The sequence below is a fragment of the Mercenaria mercenaria genome, unplaced genomic scaffold, assembly GCF_021730395.1.
Source record: "Mercenaria mercenaria strain notata unplaced genomic scaffold, MADL_Memer_1 contig_918, whole genome shotgun sequence".
Taxonomy (NCBI): domain Eukaryota; kingdom Metazoa; phylum Mollusca; class Bivalvia; order Venerida; family Veneridae; genus Mercenaria; species Mercenaria mercenaria.
The window spans coordinates 27,888-50,001 of NW_026463833.1; the positions used below are offsets into that span (position 1 = coordinate 27,888).

At 34.7% G+C, this 22,114-nt stretch overlaps 2 protein-coding genes across 2 annotated transcripts; both read left to right on the top strand.

Moving 5' to 3' along the window:
- The first annotated feature begins 3,589 nt into the window (after window positions 1-3,589).
- Window positions 3,590-4,744, top strand: LOC128554983 (interferon-inducible GTPase 1-like). Its single transcript, XM_053536325.1, has one exon. The coding sequence runs from the start codon at window positions 3,590-3,592 to the stop codon at window positions 4,742-4,744; it is 1,155 nt and encodes a 384-aa protein (XP_053392300.1).
- A 13,114-nt stretch (window positions 4,745-17,858) lies between these two features.
- LOC128554984 (uncharacterized) lies at window positions 17,859-18,380 on the top strand. Its single transcript, XM_053536326.1, has one exon. It carries the CDS (start codon window positions 17,859-17,861, stop codon window positions 18,378-18,380), a length of 522 nt encoding a protein of 173 aa, XP_053392301.1.
- The last annotated feature ends 3,734 nt before the right edge of the window (window positions 18,381-22,114 follow it).

Genomic DNA, 22,114 nt, shown 5'->3' on the forward strand with positions numbered 1-22,114 from the left:
ATACTTCTCACATTTATTCCTCGTTATTAAACTAAGAAATGACAGCTTAGTGTTCCTGTTCATTGAAGATTTAATACTGAGACACGCTGTAAGAATTTATACAGGTTATCGGACACCAAATTATTTTCAGATCTAGCAGCCGAGAATGAAAATAAACTTGTGATTTTGAACTTTATTTTTATTGGGATTTTGGGGAAATTAGGATTTTATAATGAGCACAATGAAAACGCGTGAAAACCAGCGTACCACCAATTATCTAACAATAACAGTACAATTAATTGACTCTCTTCCACATTTTAGTTTCACCGCCGACATGCTAAAAACAACCTTCTTACGGCTAGTGTGCTATTGTTTTCAATTAAAGTAAAGATTACAAACACAGCTTGATGACATAATCCTATCGGTGGTGGAGGGGGGGGGGGGGGGGGGTTATCAAAGATGTCAAAAGATCGCTATGCGCGGTTGATGTATCCCGTGTCAACCTTTAGATCACGGCCGTGAATCGATGGTAATACACAGAACATGCCCCGCAGACATTCGCTTTGAAAGGACACATGTCAAAATAAATACACAAGGCTCATAAAGGGGCACATGGCGCAAAATGCGGGTTTGATGGGCAGCATGGTATATATGCACAGGCTTCCGACGTGTGGCTTGATTGTGGGGGAGGGGGCCCTTGACTAATACTAATATACATAGAAAGGTGAACAACTGGCCATTGTTGGAAATCATGGAAAATACACACACCTTATTTGACAAGATGCTGTGGTCACATTTCTGATTTCTCAACCGATTTTGTAAAACCTGGTTTTGATAAACGCAAAATTGAATTCTCTGACATATTCATGCTTCATATGGCTCAAAAATAGAGTCGTTTGGTCGCCACGAGCCCTCAAAGTGGAAAAGTCTTGAAGACGATATGACCGAGGCGAAATGACCGGGTGCGACACCTTATGTACCAGTCACTTTATGTACCAGACACTTTATGTACCACTTTGACATTTAGTGTACCACCTATATATTATATAGTAATTGTATCTCATTGTGTAGCACTGTCAATATGTGATAATTACCTGTGAAAACAACTTTGATTTAATCGATCAGCTTAAGTCCATCTAGAATGTTGTTAACATTTCTATGTGCATTTAATTTTACCTTTTAATCATGACAATTATCATTTAAATTTAGTAAAAAAAAAAACATTTCAAGTAACATAAAATATAACATTTTCATCAAATCAAAACAAAAATGATCATCCAATATATATCATATATGTGGTACATAAGGTGTCCAAAGTGGTACATAAAGTGCTGGTACATAAAGTGTCTGGTAAATAAAGTGACACATTCTAAATGACCACCGATCATTTGATGAGACACTAGTTTCAACGCATATTTTATTGTACCGTCGTAATTTTCAACCATTGGTGGCAAAAGCGAAAAGAAAAACAAAACCCAAATACGTACATACAAAGATTTTATTCCAAAACGATCCGACATCAATGGACACGGTGATTTTTTTTTCTTATCAAGGCTTGTTTTCGAATCATTGATGCCATTTTGAGCGGGTAAGAACAAATTACGTCCAACCCGTCCCACTGCCGGGCGTACGGATAAAGTGAAGAACAACACAAATTCTAGGCGACTTATTGCGTAGTCTACAAAAAAAGTTTCCAGAATTAATGTTACCCCTTTCGAACTTCTCATGCTCTTACCTTCTGCGTGTAGGCCTACAATCCGCCATTTTGGTTATGAATTGTATGACTTCCGCCTCAATGCCCATGCGCGGAATCTTCGCAGGCGTAAAGTGTGTGAAGAACGTTTTGTGATTGAAAAATATGTGTAAAAATAATGACCACATACAGGAAAATCACATGGATGATTTTTTTTTCGTTTTTTTTGATAAAATATTAATAAAAAAGTCGATTTACAATATTTTTTCAAATCACTACATGGTTTCATGTAGTGATTTGTGAAAATGTAGTGAATTTATTGGTATGTTTACAAAGACATGTAGCGATATTGCGGCACAAACAAACCCACACACACACACACACACACGCGCACACGCGCGCACACACACACACACACACACACACACACCCACCCACCCACACACACATTGTCAACGTTTAACATGGTATTGATAAGGATTGTATCGTGTATTGTTCAAAACTATGTCATCCATTGAGGGATTGTGATATTACTTAGCAAAAATGTCCGTATAAAGAGACGACTTGTCTTGCGCAAGACACAGACTCATATTTCAAACGTCAATTTGACACACATGTGTGAAGGTCAAAAGGGTTATTCAGTATGTGCCATAATGTCTATGAAATGAACGGTTTCGTTTCTTTCACATTCAGTTTCATAAACATATTTAATATTTAATATTACATTACCTTAAAGAAATTTAAGAAGCATCAGTGAGATCTAAAGAAAATATGTGTGCAATTGTTTAAGCATGTTGATAGGGAACATCCAATTTTTCTCACCTAATTATTAATTAGATATGTAAAAAGACCCTTATCATTGATATTTTATATTAACATTTTTCCCAGTGTTTATTTTTTTATAAAACTTCACAATTTTTTCTTTAATCTTCTAGCTACTGTCGATTTCAGTTACCTCATAAGACTAATTATGTATTATCTGGCTGTAATGCCGTTATTATCCTATTTTGATAGACGTTTAAAACATTACCTTATATAATTAAGCAATTGAACGACCCGACCAGCTTATATTTCATTCATTATTTAATACATTCAGTGAAGTTATCATTAGTCATATTTTTACAAGACATCTTTACAACGGATCTCGCATTTTCATAACTTTTTTTTCTATGGTCTATGGTCAGTTGCATCTATTATAGTAAATATCATATAATAAAAATATTTATAATTCCTTTAGATACTCTTTACAGTTACTGGTCGGGTTACAATTCAAAAAGTGTTTGTTCTATGTATATACACCAACGAGTTCATATCTAAAAGTGTCAGATTTAAATGCCTGAAAAGAACATAATCTCAAATGTCCTAAACGGCCAGTGTGTTCTTAGGGTACATGTAGACAGATATGATGAAGTTAAACTGATCAAAATCTTAACTGAACACCATGTTTTTTTTTTTATTTTGAGTGATAACTCTAGTCACATGAAAGACTTGGGCACTAATAACTACTTAACTTTACATTTTCTCTACCTTTCAATTGTTATTTATTTAAAATGTTTGGTTTTGTTATCCATCAGAAATCTGACCCTGTCCGTGGACAATCACATTCTAGAATCAATTAAAGCAAGCTGACTTGCTTTGCGAATTAAGAAATATAAATTGAAAAGTAAGTAATGCAGGGGATCCAAATCCATTTAACATATCGATATTTAATCGTACATAGTTGTCACAAATTGCTTCCGGTTGAACATATGAATTTTCATGCTACACAATATCCTATTTGTTAACTAAGAGGAAACTTACCATCTTACTCTTATTTCTTTATTTTCCTTCTTTTATCTATCAAGGATATTCCGAAGGTTCAAGTCAAGAGGAACAGATAAACCAAAGCACACCTCTTTTGAAAGAAGTAAAATCAACATGGAGGAATACAAAAGAGAATTTTGTGATAAAGGCGTCGCTGGAGTCAATGAAAAACTCAGCAAAGAATTACAGAATTGGACTCATATCGAGCTTCACACGGCAGTCGTTGGGAATTCAGGGACAGGAAAATCATCCTTTATCAATTCTATTAGAGGTTTGAAGCCCAAACACCCCGCAGCAGCTAAGGTTGGCATTAACGAAACTACAGTCACCTGTGTACCGTACAATCACCCTGATAACAAAAGCTTCATTGTCTGGGATGTTCCCGGCGTTGGAACACCAAAATTTTCTAAAGAGAAGTACTTAAAAAAGATTGGGTGTGACAAATACGACTTTTTCATCATTATTAGCAAAAGCAGATTCACAGAAAACGACTTGTGGCTGGCACTTGAAATACAGAAGCGAAACAAACAATTTTTCTTCGTCCGTTCAAACGTCGATAAAGATATTGAAGATGACAAAGAAGATAACCCCAACTTCCTCGATGAAAACGAAGTTCTTCAGTCAATAAGACAGAAAACAGTGACAGAGCTAGGAAGAAATGGGCTGAAATCACCGAAGGTTTTTTTGATAAACAATCGCCGGACAGACATGTTCGACTTTGGCAAACTAAACAATGAGCTTCTATCATCCTGCGATGGTTTGAAGAAGGATACAATGGCATTGTCTTTAGCCGCAGTTACAAAAGAGGTTTTGACGGAAAAGAAAAGAGTTCTTGAAGGAAGAATACATCAAATTGCTTTAGCTGTAGCTTCAAGTAGCGGAGAATATGAGCAAAAAGGAAGATTTCGAGAGGAAATCGATTTTTATAAAAAGCAGTTTAATATTGATGAGGTTACTTTGGCGGAAAATAAAGAAATACTTACACTGTCGGAGAAAAACATTCAAGAATTCAAGGTTGTATTTGACAAATATTCGTCTGATGGCCAGATGTCAATTAAAACACCAACAGCTAGGAGGGCAGAAGCAAGCAAATGGGACCGTTTTAAAGATTTCTTTACATTGTCAGAAAAGAATACGCTTCTCTGTGAATATTGCGAAGTTGCTCTAAGGAGTAATGTTGATAAATTGTACAGGAAAGCATGCAGCTTGTACGACCTGAAGAGAACAACGCAAATGGTTCACGCAGTCACCATAAAGCAGCAGACATAAGAAACCGTATTGAGTATGGGGCGAGGTTAGTGGGACAGTGCTATGAGTTTAAATAAAAGTACTCATTATACTACAAATAAACACATATTTGAATACTTGATAGATTGGAAAAAAAACAACATTAAACTGTGTTTTCTTAGTTTATATATATATATATATAACACTTTTCATTCTGTTTTATTTTAACAGCTATTACTTATAACGGTGTTGTCAAAACGTCTTGTTGTCAAACAATTCAAGTCTGTAAAGTGTGCATTGTTTTATTTAACTGGTGGTATTTAAAAAAAAATAAAAAAAAATAAACTGTGAAAGAAAAACTTTTGGTTACCATTGAAACCTTTAAATAGATATCTAATTGGTGTAATTTCTTGTTGTGTTTTATATTTAAAAGGAAAACTGCACAATATGTAAAGTGTGAATCACAAATATACATAATATTTTTATTGCTACAGAACGGGCGTACTTAATGTTTTATATAAATCATTGGTATGTGATGTTATTTCTTTCGCATGTGCTACTATCATGATATAATATGAGGTTTTTCTACATTCAACTACATGCACATAATTGTTATAACTTAGGCTATTTTGGCATTTTCATTCGTTTGTATTTTTATCTATTTTTACCACTTTTAAACTGATGTATGATTTTTTCCTATTTTTTTTGTGATAACATGTAGATACGGACCCACAGAGAGGTACATTTATTTTACTGTTTGTTTTAAGACTAAGAATATTAAACGTTACCGTTTCATATATTGTTTATTTGATCATTAAGCACATTAGCATCTCTATGATTGAGGAAGACCCCACGTACCTCTTCGTGCATTATGCCAGGCATGGTTGGGTACCTGAGTACTGAGAACTACCACTCTACCACACTGTAATCCAGCTGGATGGCTTCCTCACATAGATGGATCATACTACTAAAATTAGTTGATTAGAAGTCAGTGACCTTAACCACTCGGCCACGGAGATCAAAACTATACAATGCTTTACAGTTCCTATTGTCATAAGTATCATACCGACGATATATCAATTTATTTATGATACTGTAATAGCAGGTCAATGTACACCTTTTCATTTCAAAATTTTATGTGTTATTCTTTTCCCAAGACTTAATTATATCACCGCCATAAAACTGAAAATAAAAACTGTGCTTCTGTTTTCCCGCCCCATACCTTGATTCCTTGAAATATGATGTCACTTTATAGATAATAGTAAACAGCAAGCCTAATTTCTGATATATATTTTTCTATCTTTTTAATTATTTACACACTTCTCAGAACATAATACATGGAATATCATATGACAAAAAATGATAGGCAGAACTTAAGAAAACTAAATTTATCTGAAAGTAGTTTTATTATTTATAAATAATCACTTTTTCTTTTTTTGATTCCGGATAATGCTTTTTATTTGATAAAGGAAACATTGTAAAATGGTATGAGATGTTGTGCCTAGAACTGTATATTTACTTATATGTTTTCTTCCTTTTGCAACTTTTTTCTTAATATTTGAAATCATGTTTAACTGAATTCAGTGACACCGGACAGCAAAAAGAGTACAAAGGTAACAAAAATGAACATTACATTTAACAAAACATATTAATAATCAAATAGTTTCTTAGTTTTAGACAATTTTAAATGAATAAGAAAAAACACATGTGATACACTTACTGAAACTAAAACATTTCCGTTTATAAATTGTTATGAAGACATGTTGAAACATCTGTGTCATTTCAACTATAGAGACTTATGTGTGTGTGCAGTTAAATAAAAAAGATAAATTCTGTTGTTGTTTTTTTTTCTATGTGCTACGTTGAGAACAGTTTACGTAGAAAGGCTTTAACAGTGCTATTGTTAGCCGACTTATTTGCTGTAGTTGCCCCTGTCTTCCAGAAGTGGGAAGCACATAGTCTCCGGTTCGTCCGTCCGTCCGGAGTTTTTCTCTGAAAAAGAGAATACCAATCACTTGCTGACATTTTAATTCGGAGCTTTTATTGAATGTTTTTGACATTCTACAGCATAACTGGACGATACTTTGTCTTACATAAGCATATAAATGGTTTAGATTACCCAATGACGATATGTAAGTGTTAGTTTTGATGTAGGTTTGAGTAACATTTTGAAGACGAGCTTTTGCCTTCAAAATGGTTCAGTTTTTAAGCCCCTTTGGAGTGAAAGTATTCCAGAAAATGATAATTATATTCTCAGTAATCAGAGCCCGTTTTATCACATGAATATCTGATGACCACCAGTGGACCGTTTCAAGATTCATTCGTTCATAACAGCTGACGGAACTTGCGAGAAAAATAGGGTAGTGGTCTTCCAATCTGACTAAAGCACTTGATCTTCTAAACGAAGATCTGAGAACGACCCATTCACATTCGTCTTCTGTATATTTTGGATTTCCAATATTACTATTTATATTTTCGCAAATCTGTATTTATTTGAACCAATCGGACAACTTGTTCGAATGTCAAAGAGTAAGAAAAATTTGCAGTCAATCCAGAGCTCGAGCCCAGGACCTCTCGCTTAAAGAGCAAGTGCGCTACCGACTGAGCTAACCGGCTATCACACATCTTTCGACATAAAAATTGTAGATATCAAAAAGAAAGGCTTTCTAAAGTTTGCAGAATGTTGTAAGTTATATTTTGATTGGCTAGCGGAAGGGTCGTCAGAACGAGGCCATCAATAGCTCAGTGTCAGATCCTAAGCGTAATAGAAGATGTACTTTAGTCAAATTGGTGGTCTTCGAGCATGACTAACGACTGTAATCCTACTGGACCTGGGAAACCGCTAATTTGTTCTCCATGCCTATTAGAAAGTGTCTGTCCCTGATAATGTACGTGAATACGATACTATTTTAACCAAATGATTTAGAATGACAGAAGCATGCTAAGATATAAAACGTCAATATCTTAGAACCTTCTGAGATTGTTTATGATTTGCAATGTTTGATTTCCTCTTGATTCGAGACAAAGATAAGACAAAGACTAGGTTAGAATATGTGTATTTTAAATGTAAAATAAATCACAGTTGTTCTAAGCACTGATATCAACACACTGAATTACAAAACATTAATTAATTGTAAAGGTTGTGGGCTGTTTTCTTCAGTCAGCTACCAGGTTACATGCAAGTCTGATTTGTGACTTTCTTCTCTGATGGAAGTGAAATATAGTGTCGGAAAAATAAAAAAGATGCATTTTGAGAATACTTTTTATTTTGTCATTTAAACGTTAATGTTCGATTGCTTTCAATCATTCAATTGATAAACTATATAAACGCGGCGACATAGAATAAAATTACCTCAAACATTACACCATACACCCTCGGTATTCGGATATTGGCATGTCCAATAGTACTACTGTTCCGCAATGCTTTACTATTTGTAGTAAATAAAATCTGTAAAAAGATTCTTTGGAAGCAAAGAATGCAACCAAGAAGAATAATAGCAGATTTTTCGGTTTGATTGAGTCTGTTCATGAGAGGTAATGAAATGTGCAACACATCTCACGCCCCCTAGCACCGGCTTAAGCCGAACTCTATTATACATATGTTGAATGGACTCCATAATCCCAAAGGACCAGAAAATATAACAACACTGAATGCAAGTACGGGGAGACTTTTTACAGGCGCCACACAGCACTTAAAGATTGCTGTTGTGATATTTAATAAAATCTGTAAAAAGATCCTTTGGAAGCAAAGAATGCAACCAAGAAGAATAATAGCAGACTCAGTTTGATTGAGTCTGTTCATGAGAGGTAATGAAATGTGCAACACATCTCACGCCCCCTAGCACCGGCTTAAGCGGAACTCTATTATACATATGTTGAATGGACTCCATAATCCCAAAGGACCAGAAAATATAACAACACTGAATGCAAGTACGGGGAGACTTTTTACAGGCGCCACACGGCACTTAAAGATTGCTGTTGTGATATTTAATAAAATCTGTAAAAAGATCTTTTGGAAGCAAAGAATGCAACCAAGAAGAATAATAGCAGACTCAGTTTGATTGAGTCTGTTCATGAGAGGTAATGAAATGTGCAACACATCTCACGCCCCCTAGCACCGGCTTAAGCCGAACTCTATTATACATATGTTGAATGGACTCCATTATCCCAAAGGACCAGAAAATATAACAACACTGAATCCAAGTACGGGGAGACTTTTTACAGCCGCCACACGGCACTTAAAAATTGCTGTTGTGATAGTTAATAATATCTGTAAAAAGAGCCTTTGGAAGCAAAGAATGCAACCAAGAAGAATAATAGCAGACTCAGTTTGATTGAGTCTGTTCATGAGAGGTAATGAAATGTGCAACACATTTCACGCCCCCTAGCACCGGCTTAAGCGGAACTCTATTATACATATGTTGAATGGACTCCATGATCCCAAAGGACCAGAAAATATAACAACACTGAATCCAAGTACGGGGAGATTTTTTACAGCCGCCACACGACACTTAAAGATTGCTGTTGTGATAGTTAATAAAATCTGTAAACAGATCCTTTGGAAGCAAAGAATGCAAACCAAGAATAATAATAGAAACTCGGTTTGATTGAGTCTGTTCATGAGAGGTAATGAAATGTGCAACACCTCTCACGCCCCCTAGCACCGGCTTAAGCGGAACTCTATTATACATATGTTGAATGGACTCCATGATCCCAAAGGAGGGTAAGGTACATAATAATGTATATGTTGAGCGCAAATAACCAATCTGCGCTATTTACCAAACGCGCAGCGCATATAACAAATTTTTGTACGTTGGTTATATGCGCAACGATTTACCAATCGTTGCGCAGGATAAATGTAACCTGCGCGATTTACCAGATGCGCAGCGCAAATAAATGTAACTTTATATATCAGAAATTTGCATTTCGTGTTTGATAAATCATGCAGTTGGTCAATTTATTAATAAATATAGATGTCAAATGCTGAATATCTTGGTACTTAAATTATGTGTCATAAATTTGTTTCTACATCAGTAAATTCACGGCAGTCGGTCACCAGGTTTCAAAACCTCCTATCTTATACAAGATGCAACAAAACCCAAACATGCGTGAAGGTGTGATTTCCTCCAGCTTGCACACGTCGTCCTCTGGTATGCTTTATCTGGAAATTACTCTGATATCTTGAATATCTTTTATAAATCATATTAACTTTTACTTTGATTTACGATTACAGACTAAAACTATAGTTTTTATAAATGGATCTATAATGTAACACCTGTAACTTGCGTGGGAGATCGGTCCTGCGCTAATAGCAAAGTTTGAAATTACACTGTATTTCAAATATATTTCATTCATAAAACATACTATTTATGTAACTTTCAAATGAATACTGTAAAAAATGATTAGAAAAAGAGTGATTTCTGTCATAACGAGAACGAAATATTACATTTTTTATCTGCGCAAGATGTGTGTCTGTGCTAATAATAAATCTGGAAATTACTCTGATAACTTGAATATCTTTTATAAATCATGCATATTAACTTTTACTTTGATTTACGATTACAGACTAAAACTATAGTTTTTCTAAATGGATCTATAATGTTACACCTGTAACTTGCGTGGGAGGTCGGTCCTGCGCTAATAGCAAAGTTTGAAATTACACTGTATTTCAAATATACTTCATTCATAAAACAAACTATTTTTACTACTGTAACTTTCAAATGAATACTGTAAAAAATGATTAGAAAAAGAGTGATTTCTGTCATAACGAGAATGAAATATTATATTTTTTATCTGCGCAAGATGTGTGTCTGCGCTAATAATAAATCTGGAAATTACTCTGATAACTTGAATATCTTTTGTAAATCATATTTACTTGCGTGGGAGATCGGTCCTGCGCTAATAGCAAAGTTTGAAATTACACTGTATTTCAAATATATTTCATTCATAAAACATTTTAAAGCTATCGGAGTAATTTCTGGATTTTCCATTAGCGCAGGACACATATCTTGCGCAGATAAAAAAGTAATATTTCGTACTATTAATGACAGAACTCACTCCTTTTTCTATTTATTTTCTACCATAAAAACAGTTTGTTTCTTCTTTTTTTCTTCTTGGAAAAAAGTACATAAATAGAATGCTTTAGAAATGAAATTATATATTTGAAATTTCGGCATCATTTCAGGATTTGCTATTAGCGGAGGGCCGATACCCCGCGCCAGTTACAGATGTAACAAGATATTCATTTTGGCAACAGCTAGACTTTCAGCCCATAAAACAATGGTAAAATTGACATGGTTTATGAAAGATATTCTAGTAAACAGAGTAATTTTCAGATTTTTTATTAGAGCAGGACACACATTTTGCGCAGCTACAAAATATAAACTTTCGTGCACGTTTTGATGGAATTTACTAGTTATTCTATTTATTTTGCATTATAAAAGCATGAAAAGACATAATATCAATTAGAATTGTAAGAAATGACATATACTTGGTATATCATTGACATTTCAGGAATTGCGAATAGTGCAGGACCGTCATCCCGCGAGTTATGTAGAAGTAACTTTATATTCTAGCTACAATTTTCGGCAGCCTAGTGGTAGAGCGTCCGCTTCGAGTGCGGGAGGTCGTGGGTTCGATCCCCGGCCGCGTCATACCAAAGACGTAAAAAATGGTACTGGCAGCTTCCTCGCTTGGCTCTCAGCATTAAGGGGATAGTGCTAGGACTGGTCAGCCCGGTGTCAGTATAATGTGACTGGGTGGGGTATCATGCCACGTGTCTACGGCGTGATATTCCAGTGAGGCAGTACTATAAAGTTGGGCCTAGTGCTCACTGCTACAAGTAGACACCGTCGTTTATATGACTGAAAAATTGTTGAAAAAGACGTTAAACCCGAACACACACACACACGCACGCACGCAGCGTGCGCACACGCGCACACGCACAAACACACGCACAATTTTAGTCTGTAATTTTAATAACAAAATTAAAGTTGACATAGCGTATGAAATTATCGGAGTACTGTTAAAACTTTCTATTAGCGCATGACATACGTCTTGCACAGATAAAACATATAATTTTTCGTTCTGGTTATGACGGAAATCGCTCTTGTTTGTATCTATTTCTACTACATATTTAAAAGGTATATAAATGATATGTTTAATAAATTAAATATATTTGGATTCAGGATTTGCTATTAGCGCAGAACTGACATCCCACGCGGGTTACAGAATTAAAATTACTTTTGTCTTTGCAAAAGCTACAACTTTAGTCTGTAACCATAAAACAAAGTTAAATTTAGCATGGTTTAGGAAAGATATTCAAGTAATCAGGATCATTTCCTGATTTTTTATTAGCGCAGGGCCGACATCCCACGCAAGATACAGATGAAACGAAATATTCATTTGGCAAAAGCTACAATTTCAGCCTGTAATTACAAAACAATGATAAAGTTAGCATGGTTTATGACAGATATCCAAGTTATCAGGATTATTTCCAGATTTTTTATTAGCGCATGGCCGATATCCCGCGCAGGATACAGATGTAACAAAATAGCTACATTTTCAGCCTGTAATCACAAAACAATGATAAAGTTAGCATGGTTTATGAAAGATATCCAAGTTATCAGGATTATTTCCAGATTCTTTATTAGCGCAGGGCAAAAACATCTTGCGCAGATAACAATTGTAATATTTCGTTCTCGTTATGACGGAAATCACGCTTCTTTCTAATTTTTTTCTACTCCGAAATCATTTTTATATGAAGTTACATAAACAGTATCTTTTAGAATTGAAATATGTTTGAAATATCGGCGGCGGCGGCTATTAGCGCAGGAACAACACCCCGCGCAGGCTACGGATGAAACATTATATTCAGATTTTCAAAAGCTACATTTTTAGATTGTAATCAAAAAACGAAGTAAAAGTAAAAATGGTTTATAAAAGATATTCAAGTTATTGGAGTAATTTTCAGAGTTCTATTAGCGCAGGAGACACATCTTGCGTTCACATTTTGACGAAACTGACTAGTTATTCTATCTATCTCACTATAAAACATTAAAAAACTTGCGTTCACATTTTGACGAAACTTACTAGTTATTCTTTCTATCTCACTATAAAACATTAAAAAATGATATAAGTATTAAAGATCTGTAAGAATCGTCTTTTAATTCTGCTTATTTTTGTTTTATTTTTAATCTTGGCCATGTCAAGAGATATGCTCACGTTGGTGAACAAGAATTGCGCTTTTTCAATATGATGAAAAAAAAGCGATATGGTGAAATGTGGTGTGTGGCAATTCAGTCTTTTATGTAAGTCTCCTTTATGTTCTATATCCGGTATAAAATGACTGCGTGTGATCAAATGAAGTAAAAATATTTTAGTTATAAAAAGAATAGAGAGGACGATGTGGCTATCCAAAGGAAATCACACCTTCACGCATGGTTGCGTTTTATTGCATATTGTATCACGCTGCAGATATTGAAACCTGGTGACCGACTCCCATGAATTTACTGATGTTGAAATAAATTTATGACATATTTTTAAAACCAAGATTTGCAATATCAGTCTGTAATTGTTAAACAATGTAAAAGTTAGCATGGCTTATGACAGTTATTCATATTATCAGAGTAATTTCCAGATTTTCTATTAGCGCAGGACAGATCTTGCGCAGCAACAAAAATTCGTTCACGTTCTGGCGAAAATTGTACAACAAAACATTAAAAGATATCAATACGATCTGTAAGAAATGATCAATATATTGTGACCAGTTCTATATTTTAGATATATTTTTAGTATGAAATTCATTAAAATAACATCAAGTCATTATTTTCTCAAAGTGCCCTTACCTTCCTATAGTTTTTTACTTATCTAGAAATAATTATAGCTAAACATATGTGCATTTGATTTGGTCTACTACTTCAAAAGATATTCCAGACAGAATTCGATATGGTAATTTAATTAGTAAGTGTTAATTAGTATCAGAAAGTAATAAGCCACTGGAGTAGGCAAGTACTGGTCAGGTTTTAATGTATGCATGTGTGATATGATTGGTTGAAATATGAGGTATGTGTGATGTGATTGGTTGAAGTATGAAGTGGGCAGGAATGAATAGGTTGCAGAGTTTGGAGGGAAAGTGGAAAGAAGTCAGTTTTGAGTTTGAGTTAGATTTAGGTTTTGTTTTAGGCACCACAGTCAAAATTAGTCAAAATTGATATTTAAATATTTTAGGCAAGAAATACTTTGGAAACTTTAGGGAATGATATGATGTACTATGAATTGATAAATTGGAATTATTGAAGTGATATAACATTATTATTTAGAATGGAATAAAAGAATATTAGAACTCTACCACTTGTTAAATAGTAGCTATTTCCCCGAAAAAATGGACCCCGGTTATAATATAATTTGAAATATCGGTGACATTTCAGGATTTGATATTAGCGCTGGATCGACATCCCGCAAAGGCTACGGCGTTTAAAAGTTAAAAAAAAAAAAAAAAAAAAAAAAAAAAAAAAAAAAAAAAAAAAAAAATCAACGTGTTATTAAATATACTTCGGGTATTTTGTATCATTTTAAAGATTTTTAACACCTAAGACAAATGACTCTTAATACCGTCAACAGAAGCATCTCATTGAAATTACCGCATAAATATGCTCATTTACTTTAAAAAAAAATGTATCTCTTGTTCTTTACAAATAAGCACAGTCAATTCACACCTTTACGCGTGCCTGATCACCGTCAGTTTTAAAATTAAACAATTTTATGTAGGCCTACAAGTCTAACCCTCTAATGATATTCAATTTTATCGGGAGATATCATCCATATGTTAAAAGCGCAGACTCATTTACCAAACGCGCAAGACAGTTACCCTGCGCATATAAGAAATATATAAGGTTGCCCGATTTACAAATCGTTGCGCAGATAACAAATTGGTCATTTGCGCTGCGCGATTTACCAAATGTGCAGATTGGCTATATGCGCGTAACATATATACTGTATATATTTTCTATCAAAAACACTACAAAACGCTAAGAGAACTAGTTTATAGAAATGTGTTAGCTATTGCCGTATCTTCAGGAAAATTAAATATCCTTCTGTAACAATGTAAAAAAACAATTCTCGTACATACATGTATATGTAATTATAAAATTAAAGTTCGAAAGCGTAGAAAACAACCCAGCAAAACAATAACAGTTTTCGTCAATACATAACGTTTACATTGATATGTATACGTCAGATATCAGATATTGACGTCATGTTGTTTAGTTTTTTTGATGTAGAATTGAAAAATGGATCGGACTGTTAAAACACGAAGAAAATCCACTTTCGTGTGCAAATTTTTCTGGTGCCATGACCAATCAACAAAGAGTAATTTACAGAAGCATACAACTTTTCACTGATAGATTTCCACGGAATTATTGAAACCTCACGTCAAAAATAAGACAAATGGAAAAATGAAATCTTACGGATAGCGAAGAAATTAACCAAGGGAAACCCGAAAAATATATGCTGGACTAAGATCTCAATATGAGACACCTTTTTTAGTGACTTCAGAGATAAACAGATTCGTACAGATGTACAACAACCGCAATGTATCTACATTGATGGTCAGTCAACTTTTAACTTCGAGTCGCAGCAGACATTTTCTACAGAATTGTCGCAATCAACAATCGACAAATCGTCATAGAGCACTAATGGTTTTCAACAAGCACATCTAAACGCACACCCTTTCGTCAGTCAGAATGTAGATTACAATTCATTTCAATATGACAGACTGCGAAAGTTGTCTCTACCAAAAATTAACCGTGATATTCTAAAATGGCAAAGTTTCTGGCATTTCTTTGTATCAGCCATTCACCTGAGTACCAATTTCACAGACATACAGAATTTAACACATCTACAGTCTCAGCTAGAGGGCGCTGCAGCACCTACTACAGAAGGTTTGGCCTTCACGAATGCTTATTATTTAAGAGATATTAGTTTGCTTCGAGAGATTTTCGGATTACAGCATAATATTGTGCAAACCATCATGCAGACATTGAAACAGCTACCGGCGCCATTTAACAAACTAAGCAGTTTACAAGCTTTCCATGACAAAATTGAAACGTACATTCGAGAGATAAAATCAATGTGAGAGATACTAAAAGGTTAAAAAAAGCCTGTTAGTGCCAATATTTTAGACACATTGCCACAAGAGGTTAGAAGCAATCATTCACGAGTACATATGGCGACAATAACTGGCAGTATGAAGAACTCAGAATTGCAATGAGGAAAGACGCCCGCATACCTAAAGTCGAAATTCAAAGCAATACATCGGAAATAATGATTTCATACCGACATCGTCTTTTTACACTGAAGTGTATCAAATCAAAGAAGAAAGTAAGAAAAGGTAGGACAGAGACAGATTTCAATACGAACAGGCAAAATAAATGAAATAACATTATTTGAACATTCTGTGAAGAATCAAATTTGAATCTATTGACTGTACAAGATTTCCTGATACGTTGTCAAGAATGCAGAAAGTGAAAGAAAAACAATTGTGCTTTAATTGTTTAGGAAGAAACTGAGTCATACACTACACCTTACATAAAAGATGTCTAGTCTGTAAAAAAGAAACATCATACTTGTAACTGTAACAATACGAATACAGAACAGAACAGAGATAGAAATGTTCCCGATGTACACCCAATCAAACCGGAAACGGCAGTTCTACAATCGTCTACCAAAGAAACTTCCCATGGTGTTTTACCAAAAGCAGCTATTAGCAAAGTGACTTCCTGTAACATAACAAGTGATACTCATATACTGTTTGACGAAGGAGAACAAAAGTCATTTATAACCGAGACTCTAGCACAAGAATTGCAACTATCAACATCCGGTACACATAGTCCTTACACTTAGCAACGTTTGATAACAAAGAGTAGCAACTAAAGCCGATTGACATCGCAACGGAGTACCTAATTACAAACGAGAAAAAAGGAATACAAACCAATGTATTAATAGTGACTACTATATATGTACACATAAGCACGAGTCTACTCAACAGAGTGTCCCATTTACCTTATCCTGGTAACCTGGCACAACCAATTAGCGGCGATAAGGTACTTAAAATGTCTCTGCTTATAGCAGCTGACCATTACTGGGATTTTATTTAAGATCATATTATACGCGGATGTGGACCAGCTGCTGTAAAATCCACTGTCGGATTTTTTTGTCAAAACATGTGAATGTACACTGAAGTAATAATACTAGTGCAAGGATCCACATGTTAAACGTAATGACGACACTTGCACGAGATGGAGCCGCTATAGAACGTTTCTGGTCGCTTGGGAGCGTAGGTATCACTCCGTGTAAAGACGAACATGAGAAGACGGATTACCTTGCGCAGTATCAGCAGACTTCAGTTGAATTTACAAACGACAAGTACACTGCAACAGAAATTAAACCACGACCAACTTCCTACAAATTACAACATCACAAAATAGAACTGAGAGCACGATCCACAGACTTAGCCAGGAACGAGACAGCTAAAGAAATAGGATAAAATATATTAGAGTAAGTTAGGCGAGGATTTATAGAAAGATTGTCGATGTTGCACAGACTTCAAATAGAGGTTACCATATTCCCAATCTCTCCGTGCGAAAGGAATCATCAACCACTCCATTAGCATCATGTATGACTGTAGTTGTACCTAGCCTGTTGTCACCCTAGCCTGAACGGCAGCCTGGTATCTACAGCACCTGTGTTGAATGAATTAACGTTTAAATTTATTCCATTTCAACTGGAAAGGTATGCTGTAACCACAGATATTGAAAAAGCTTTCCTACACGTGGGGCTACAAGAAAAAGAAATTAATATTACCAATTCATAAGCAGTTGCCGAAATACAGGCAACACTTACCGATGAATTAACGTAAGCAGAATTCGAAAGTGCAGAGAGAAAGTGGCTTAAATGCTGCCTTGAAAGTACTTACCCAGATGAGATGTCTAGTTTAAAGTCCAATACCACATAAAGATTATTACCTATCAAAAAATGCGTTTATTCGTAGATAAATGTGAAGGGCGTATACATAACGCACCATGATCCGACGTCACCAAATACTTCTAATTGTTACCAAACAGACATCCACTTACACGCCTGATCGTACTAGACATACATGAGAACTAGTTACATGCAGAACGCTACTGTGACCACGTTAAGGCAGAAGTACTGGATCCCAGCTACCAGTCAGTGTGTAAAATCTATCCTCTGGAAATATACAATATGCAATCGAATACAAGGAAACCCGTATAGAATAGCAGATCCACCACCATTACCAAACATTAGAGTAGCAGAGTCTCCACCTTTTACTGTAACTGAAAATGCCTACATAGGTGTGCTATACGTAAGATACCATTCCAGAAACATGATAAAAACTAATATCTGTTTGTCCACATGTGTCATGTCTCGAGCCTTACACTTAGAGATTGAACCAGACCTGTCCAAAGAGTCATTCCTTCTAGCCTTAAAGCGTTTCGTGAGCCGCAGATCAGTTCCGGGGGTTATGATGTTAGACAATGCTACAGCGTCAGAAAGCTTGAAAGATATTTTACAGTCAACTCAAATCAGAGAAGCGTTAAGCAGAAAGGGCACAGATTGGAATTTCATTCCCAGACGAGCACCATGGTATGGAGGATAATGGAGCGACTAATAGGTCTCACAAAAATAGCGCTGAAGAAAGTTCTAGGATGCTCCCTTGTTACCACGGAAACACTTCAAACGGTAGATCGAAGCTATGCTGAACGACAGACTATTAACTCAAGTGTCATCAAGTGTGGATGACATGGACCCACTAGCACCATCACACCTTCTCTACGGTCGGAGACTGGCGTCACTTCCGTATAACCACATTTGAAAATTCATCTTAATTTGACGAACATTATGTGGTAACAAAACAGGAAATATTACAATCCAAACTTCTTGACCATTTCTGGAAACGGTTGAGAATGGAGTACTTAACAGCAGTGCGTGAAACTCACCGTAAATCAGAAAAGAATGAACAGACGATAACCGTTGGTGATGTAGTACAAATCCATGAATGTCCATAGAACCAATGGAAACTAGGCGTTGTTGAGCATTTAATTACAGGAAGAGATGATCGTACCCGAACTGCTACAATAAGAACCACGAATGGAACTACAACCAGACTAATAGTGAAGTTATACACATTACAATGTGTGAACTATAGAGAAACTTTATGAGTGTAATGTGAAGTGATGCCAGATTTCATTAATCATAGTTACAGACATTATTACGAAATGGTTCATTTTTATAAATTCGTGAACATAGTAATTGTTTAAAAGACACGCTAATTTGAAGTTTATTTTATTTGATGCATGTTAAGCGTTGCACTTCTACTTAAAACGAAATCGTTGATAATGTTTAGCTGGGGCATTCTACTGGATATTGAGTGGTTTCTTTTTTTTTTGTATTTTTTAGACATTTTCTTTGTCTGATCATTCATTTTATGAAAAGACACTAGATATATCATTATGTCATATATTATTTAGCGCCCCAGGATAAATACTTAACCTTGCCGATTGGTGTATACGTCGGACGTCAGATATTGACGTCATGTGTTTAAGTTTTTATGTAGAATTGAAAAAGGATCAAACTGTTAAGACGCATAGTACTCATCCGACAGAAAAAGAACTCTTTCGTATACACAACAATTTTGGATCTGAGTTAGTCTACCAACGAGAAATAATACAATATAATAAATCACTCTTGTCCCCTGACATCGACTTCAGCAACACGTTTTTATTCTGAATCATTTCATTGATTGCTTGATATTTAAGGACAAAAGCTAAACTCAAGTGTAAGAAGAAATTACAAAAACTATTTTAATAATTTACTTACAATAATTTTAAATGTTGAACATTTTCAGTTTATAGACAGAACTGCTACATTTTTATGTTTCATGTTATATAACCAGTTCAATATAGTAAGCTCATTTTTTATTTCAAGATGGTCATTTTTAGCCAGCACAGCTCTAATGGTGGATTGGTATGTCAACTCCCGAAATTTGAAAATTGAGACTTCAAATCGAATTCTGTTTCTCTTTTTTGCCGAATTTAATATTTTTCTGATAATGATGGTATACATGTAGTCATACCTTGCCGTTTTTACGTTATAAATGGTAAACTATGGACTAGGACACATTTGTGATATGTTTAGATATTTTTCACATCGAAATATTTTCATCAAATGTTTAGGTTTTGCTTTTTGATCGTCGTGCTGTTCAGGAAATTGCAAGAAAGTCGCCAAAAAAGAAAAAAAAATGCATTTTATTCTGTTTTGTTATTTAACCATACGAATTTTGTATAAGTAGTACCAAATACAATCTGCAAATATATAAATATATTATATATATATATATATATATATATATATATATATATATATATATATATATATATATATATATATAATCTATGAGCCGAACAAATACTCTATTTTGATTCCTCCTTGTTTCACATTCTGCTAGTATTACAATTAGAAACACTCTACCCTCCCTTTTTTCTATGATACTCTCTCATCATTTCATTTCATTTGTCATCATTTTTCATTATATATCATATATAAGAACATTTTACAATAAACAAAAGAAAAACGTTTTTATTTTATCAAGCCATTACTATAACAACAGCCTGATAAAACATGTCTGAGAAAAGCAGGCTTTCTCAGGTCAATGACTTGAGAACACTTTGAACTGTTTAAACCTATGATTAAATCTAAGGACACCAGATTATGTCCATTTCACATTTAAAAATTATTACGCCCTCATACGACACCGAAGTAGGTAAAATCCCAAAATATAAAACAAGCGGAACAAAAATTAAAACAACAAAACAAATGCTAACCATCGTTTTGTAACCGACATCTCAGTTCTGCTGAACACGAAAGAATAATTTCAATTTGTTACCAAGTGATATTTTATCCGAAGTTCAGTTACTAGACGGACACCCATTCTCACCAAGCAAATGTTTGAAGTGATTTCAATACACACGCCATAACACCGTTTGGCAGAAAAAATAGGCAGTACCTTTTCATCTACCGTTGATTTTATTCCATAACAATCCATTTCAGATGCAATATTCCATGATAAAGTGCAGAGAGCTAAAATCCCGAACAAACGCTTTGCATGAGTCATTTTCCGTTCTCTATGAGAGTTTCCGCTAGAAGGCCGTTTTGTGGTAATTACAAATATGTTAGGCATACACTATACATTAGTGACATTGTCTCACCTATCTATTAAGAGCGCGTTTATAAAAATAATCGCGTTATATGTCTTTTTGGCAGTTATTCTAAAAGACAAGATGACGTTATTTTGAAGAAAAAAAAAGAAAAGAAAAGAAGTCCGGCAAAACAGCACAATTTTGTCCACCCCTACTTTTTGCACTTTAATTCTCATAATGTTAGGATAACGTTATTATACATTATGGCATGATAAATAGAATAACAGGTTACTGTCTTTTGAGAAAGAGATTTCTCAGACTCGGCTAGATATGGTCCGAAAGGAAGGAGCTCGGCTTAAAGTTGTTGTAAATTATGGCATGATAAATAGAATAACAGGTTACTGTCATTTAAGAAAGTGATTTCTCAGACTCGGCTAGATAGTCCGGAAGGAGCTCGGCAAGCCTCATCATTCACACTGTGAAAATATAAAATCTATATTTTCACACCGTGAGAGAAATAGCCCCGCCCCCTTATACATTGTGTATGAATTTTTAACTATTTGCGTAAACAGGATGAAAATTGTAGTCGTACTTTGTTATTTGATTCAAAAAAGTTTTTTAATGAGATCTTCATAACGTTACGCAGCACAAAATAAACAAAACGGAACTTTATGTTGTGTGCGTCTGTCTAACGTCACAGCACGTCTGACGTTATTCTGTTTACGCGCGCCTGTTTCTCGCGCTGAGTTTAGAATTTGTTGCAACGTATTTAAGCATAAAATGAAAAAGAACATTTAAATTTTGTTTGTTTATCGTGAAATAGAATACATCTCACCTCGAAGTAAGAAAATTTTTAATTCTTAGTCAGATATGTTACATTTTCACTCAAAACAAACAAATATCCTCTATTAATAATATATGGAAAAAAATGTATTGTTGTTGAAGAGTACAGATAATATAAAATAAAAACATTGTATAGGATGCCCTTTTTTATAACGTAGTTAAACACAAAACGTATAATATATTCTTGTATGTCGAACAGAATATGATGTCTGGCGGATGGATAATGATTTATGGCTCCGAATTTGATCTGAATCAAAGCTACGGGAAATGCAATTATAAATGGACTTCCTCGGAATCGGACAATGTCATTAAAAGGCAACTCATTTGCTAGTGAGTGAATTATTATCAAAAG